Below are 5,718 nucleotides of genomic sequence, written 5' to 3' on the forward strand. Positions count from 1 at the left end.
GAGGCAGGGCCGGGACATTGCAAGGAGGCCTGCTCCCTGAAGCAGTGCTTGAAGAACAGCTGCTCTTTTGCAATCCTTGCTGGTCTGACAGGCTCCTGCAGAATTACATCACTTCCTAAAACACAGGCGAACACCTCTCCTTCAAGTTAGCACCGACCCAAACAAGCAGGAAACAGGAAATGTTCACGTTTCAGGGAGGCTGAAACCCAGCGCAGCTTCATGAGCGAGCCGAGGCGGGCTGACATGAAGGCTCCCCACACCGCTCTCCTCTTTGCTCTGGTCCTCCGGCGCGCCCACACCGACCAGGGTAAGCTGCCTCCTGGTTTTCCACTCCTGGGAAGGAAGATGATGTAGGCATGTTTCGGACCTGAGGCTATAGAACTCTGCTGGGAGGGGAACATCCAGAAAATCTTATCCTTTCTGTGAACGAAAAGGCAAAAATGAGAACTTGGGTGGGGTGGGGTGGGGTGGGGTGGGGAGAGGAAGGGTAGGGAAGGGGATTTCGCTTTCATCGTAGTTGGCTCATCACGCGTCAGTTCTCTGGCTTAAATGTGACCCTCTTGCAAACGTTGTCTTCTAAAATGTGTGGGTCCCTGTAATTTACCAACTTTAATAGTCGTATTAAGAAAACCATAAACTCTTTGGCAGCTCATGGAAAAGAACGTTTCAATCAGGCGACACAGAAATAATGGATTTGCCTTTAATAATATGAGTTGTAAAGTCGGCTGAGCCCAAAAATTCCTGGAAGAACTGGGGTATGGAAATTTACTACTGGAAAGGGTACTGAAGGGCAGCCATACGTTTTGGGGGCCGGGGGCGGGGATGTAAACAGGCACCTATTTGGAGTGAGCAGCCACCCATTCTAATGCACCCAGAAAGTGCTTTCTTCTGCTTCTTTGTTTGATCTTGTTACTTCTGGAATTTTCTCTGCATTGATTGTTATTATTGAAGGGTTGTTTGACAAGGCAATGTAATTTGTAGCAAATCAAGGTATCAGGAGAGACAAACTATTAAATTCAAGTTTGGGGATAAAGGGATCTGCTGGTTTAGTGCCTGGACAATGGCTACAACAAGCATAATCACTGGCAAGCGCCTCCTACAGTTTTGTTGACTTGCCTGGTGGGTAAACAAGCTCCCTGCCCAAGATTGCTGTCAGTGGATACCACCTGCTTCAATGCAGGGGACTATTTAAAGCATAAGGAGAGTTTTCAGGCAACAGCCCTTTATATTATAGGCTGGGGGCATCAGGCACAGACTGCACCCGATGTGGCAACTCAGCCACTCCCCACCCCACCCCATCCATGTCTCTTGTCCTGGTTGCTCTCCAGAGGCATCTCCCCCAAACAGAGAGAAAGAAAGTAAAATTCAAATCCTTCCAAGATTTGGCTGGTTGAAATTAAGGCAAACATTCAAAATTAGTTTGGGGGACCAGGTTTTGTTTGGTGTGTGTGTGCGTGTGTGTTTTAGAGCTTTATGCTCCCTCATAAAGGTGGCCCTGTGGGCTTGCTCAAGGTCTGTGTGTCTGCTTGGTGGGTTCTGTTCGCTCCCCCAGAGGGGACTGGTCACCCTCTGTGCCAAGTGCAGCACTGGGGCAGCCATGTCAACCACGGAACTGCCACTGTTTACCAATCTGGAAAGACTCACAAACAGAACACACCAAAAGCCGTCTACGGAGTCCTTTCAGACTCAGAGCTAGCCTACAAGACGGGGTCCACCGGGCCCAGCAGAACTGCCCCCTGGCGTTTCCAAAGCTTTTATCTGTGCGGAACTCGTCTGTCCATTTCTTGAGCAAGTGCTTTAACCACTGCAGCACCTGGGCTCCTACTCTGTTTCCCCGAAAATAAGACAGTGTCTTATATTAATTTTTGCTCCCAAAGATGCACTAGGTCTTATTTTCAGGAGATGTCTTATTTTTCCATGAAGAAGAATACGGTACACATTTACTGTTTATTGAAAAGAGACCTCGCACTTCCTGTCTGCTCTGGCTGCGCTGCGGCCAACAGTGAGCTGTGCAGCGGTGCCTGCTGCTACCGTCCAGAGTCCAGAGTTACAGTAGCTTCGGGGGGCCTTATTTTCGGGCAGGTCTTATTTTCAGGGGGATGCCTTATATTTCAGCGAGAGGCAAAACTGTAAGTAGGTGTTATTTTCGGGGGAATGTCTTACTTTCGGGGAAACAGGGTAGCACCCTCGCCGGCACAGGTGCCCGGAAAGCTGCCACAAGTCATGATTTGCCTTGCCCGTGCGTTTTCCTGAGCTTCTGAAGGAGCGAACGTGACACAGTGCATTGAGCTGTCTCGTGCAGAAGGGCCAAAGGATGATCCGAAGAGACTCCAGTGGCAGTTCCCGTCTGATCCAAAGGCTGCGCCCCAGGCACCTCCTGGGCTCTGGGCCATGTTCTCTGGAGGGTCACTTCCACCTGTGTCCCGGGCGTCTCCCTCGTGGGTCCTCCACCTGCAGGTCCGTGGCGCTTTCTCGGCACTACGGCCTCAGAATCCCGGGGGACCGTGCTGCCTGGCCGACAGGGTCGCTATGAGCCGGGCGACTCCGAGGCAGTGAGCTGGTTTGGTTTTGAGCGCCGCCATCCCTCCTCGGTGCCGTCCGTCCCCAGGGCTCCTCACTCGTCCCTGCTGTTCTGGAAGATGACAAGCTCCCGGTACCCCCTGTGTAACCGGCCATAGAGCCGGACAAGGTTCCCGCCAGATGCTATTCCTCCTGAAGTCTTGTTCGTGCTCCCAACTGGGACCCCTCGTGTCAGTATGCCCCTTAGATGTAAACTTCTGTGACTGGAGCGAGCCCCTTGAAAGCCTCATTCCATGTGTGCCCGTTGGTCTCATGTTCAGGACCAAGATCTTCTTTCATTGATCTGTGATGTCCCAAAGGCCCGTCATGACTCAGCATAAATAATGATCCTGAGGAGGAGCAGACCAGTTGCCCCTGAGTGAATGCTGACCCATGGGGCCGCCTCTGTGTGTGACACTAGAGCACAACTCCGCCATCGTTTCCAACGGCTGCTTTTTCAAGAGTCGATCAGGAAACTTGTCTCCTAAGGCACCTCTCACTCGCTGCCAGCAAGTCGATGCCCACTCATAGCCACCCTGTAGGACAGGGTAGAACTGCCTCTGTGAGTTCCTGAGACGGCCACTCTTTACAGGTGCAGAAAGCCCTTTCTCTCACAGAGTACTTGGCGGATTCGAACTGCTGACCCCGTGGTTAGCAGTCCAATGTATAGCTCACTACCAGGGGGGCTCAAAGCACCATTAGGAGGATTTGGGGGACTCAAATCATCAACTTTGTGGTTAGAACTCAGGGTATTAACAGTTTTCAACACCAGGAATTTCTCAACATAAATAGGGAACTTGATATTTGGTTTTTGATAAATACAAAAATTATCTCTACATCAGACATGAAACTGATCTCTAAAATCTGACCAGGTTCTGAAAAGAGGTTGCGTTTGAGTGTCTGGAGAAGTCCAAGATGAAAAGGGGTTTTCCTAGCACTCCAACACATGTCTCGAACCCTGGGATGCCCCATTTCCTAAAAGTCAAACATGCCGTCTTGCCAAAAAAAAAAAAGCTATGTAATTAAATTATATTACTTTGAGGTTTGTTGAGGGAAAGGTTACTCTAAGTTAGAAATGGCATATATATTTTTGTCTTCATTGAGGTACACACTCTTTTCGGCTAATGATGCTTAAGACTTCAGAATATCATCGCTGCTAGATGCCGTTGAGTGGCTCTGACCCATGGCCACCCTATGCGTGACAGAAGAAAGCTGCCAGGTCCCGCCCTGTCATCATAATTGGTCCTGTGTTTGAGCCCACTGTTGCAGTCATGGTATCAATCCATCTTGTCGAAGGGCTTCCTCTTTTTTGCCGCCCCGCTGCTTTACAAAGCATGATGTCTTTCTCCAGGGACTGGTCTCTCCTGGCTATGTGTCCAAAATATGTAAGACGAAGTCTCCCCATCCCTTCTTCTAAGGAGCACTGTGGCTGCACTTCTTCCAAGACTGATGTTTGGGTTTTGGCAGTCCATGGTACTTTCAGTATTCTTCACCAGCACCATAATATAAATGCATCTCATTTTCTTACATCTTCCTCATTCAATGTCCAATTTTCACAGGTGTATGAGGTAATTGAAAATACAATGGCTTGGATCAAGTGTACCGAAATCCTCAAAGTGACATCCATACTTTTCAATACTTTAAAATATCTCAGCAAAAATGCACTGTATAAGATTTATGGGAAGGATAATTCTATCTTGGGCATGGATACTGTTAGGTAGCCAGACAGGGATCAGGTTGTCTACTGGGAATGCTCCAAATTCAGGCTCTGAGCCAGGAAGGGGTGATACAACTAGGTGGGCGGTACACCTGGATTGGCCCAATCTAGACCAGGTGGGCTTAATTGAGCCGATTCAGCGAATGGGGTCAACTAGGACCGCCGACCACACCTCCCAGCGGAGGGCCCTGAAAAGCCAGAAACTTCGAGACCACCGACTTCTTTTTCAGTTGCTCCTCGGCCGGGCTGTGGGTTTCTCTGGCCTTCCATTTCCAACTGTGGGCATGAAGTGCCCTGAGGGGGCCTGTGTAAAACCTGAAACTCCTTCTATCCTTTATAAAAACGCACTTGGATCACACACACACAAAGAAAAAAAAGAGGTGCAGCAGGATTTACCCAATGCAACAAATCATTTGATCTCGACTGCTGCTACCGTGAGTTTCAGGTTATATGTTGGTTTATATGCATCACAGTTACTGGAATATTGGCTTGAATTCTTTAAAAAAAGAAAAAAAACCCAAAACCTTCTGAGGGTAATTGATAGGAGAATTCAATCTACTGAATGCCTTGATTCTTTTCCTTTCAAGCATGTTTTATTAACAACAAACAAGCAATATTACCTAATGCCTGCAGTTAAAATAGGCCAACCTCATTACGTCTGAGTCAGCATCCTTTCTCTTTAAAGATAAATGGCTTGACTCAGCTAATACAGGATTGTGTTCTAACCCCAGTGAAGCAATCCACTTAGAAGTCACCAGAACAGAAAACACCAAAACCGAACCAAACCCAGCTTTCCAGGGATTTTTGAAGACATGCATGAGTATTATTAAAGAGTAACTCTGAGCCTAGGTATCTTGGCCAATGTAAGATCCTAAAAAAGTTCAGCTTCCCAGTGACTTTCAGACCTTGCGGTGGGGTGGGGGTGGGGGGCATTTCCACCAGTATTCCTTGCTGTATGCCCTGCCAATATCAGCTTCACACTACGAGAAACCACAAGGAACTCCACAGATGCAAATGCATGGCATTTAGTAGCTGCTTCCAAGCAGAGTAGTTTGTAGAAGGGAGAGTGAAAGGACTTGAATCAGAAACAAGGAGGTCATAACTCTCAGGGAAAGCAGTGAATGCTGGGAGAGTAAGAACCTTTTCACGATTGGAACCTTGAGAAGGACTGTCTTAGTTCTTTTGCCGATGCACGGTACTTTCAATATTCTTCCCCAGCACCACAATTCAAATGCACTGTTTCTTCCTTGCTCTTTCTTTCACCTCTGTGAGAGTTGGACGTTGAATGAGGAAGACGAAGAAGAATCGATGCGTTTGAACTGTGGTGCTGGAGAAGAGTGTTGAACGTACCATGGACTGCCAGGACAAACCGATCTGTCTTGGAAGAATTACAGTTGGAGTGCTCCTGAGAAGAAAGGATGGGAGACTTCTTTTTTTTTTTT

At 48.1% G+C, this 5,718-nt stretch overlaps 1 protein-coding gene across 1 annotated transcript in view; it reads left to right on the forward strand.

Moving 5' to 3' along the window:
* The first annotated feature begins 243 nt into the window (after positions 1–243).
* The window catches only part of TMEM154 (transmembrane protein 154), a 44,893-nt gene continuing 39,418 nt past the window's right edge, over positions 244–5,718 (forward strand). Inside the window, exon 1 of the mRNA XM_045295803.1 lies at positions 244–307. Coding sequence (XP_045151738.1) covers positions 244–307 — 64 coding nt within the window. The remainder of the gene's footprint in view (positions 308–5,718) is intronic.

Source organism: Echinops telfairi, unplaced genomic scaffold (assembly GCF_000313985.2).
Source record: "Echinops telfairi isolate 266 unplaced genomic scaffold, ASM31398v2 ScPeMD7_5868;HRSCAF=6743_1, whole genome shotgun sequence".
NCBI lineage: Eukaryota > Metazoa > Chordata > Mammalia > Afrosoricida > Tenrecidae > Echinops > Echinops telfairi.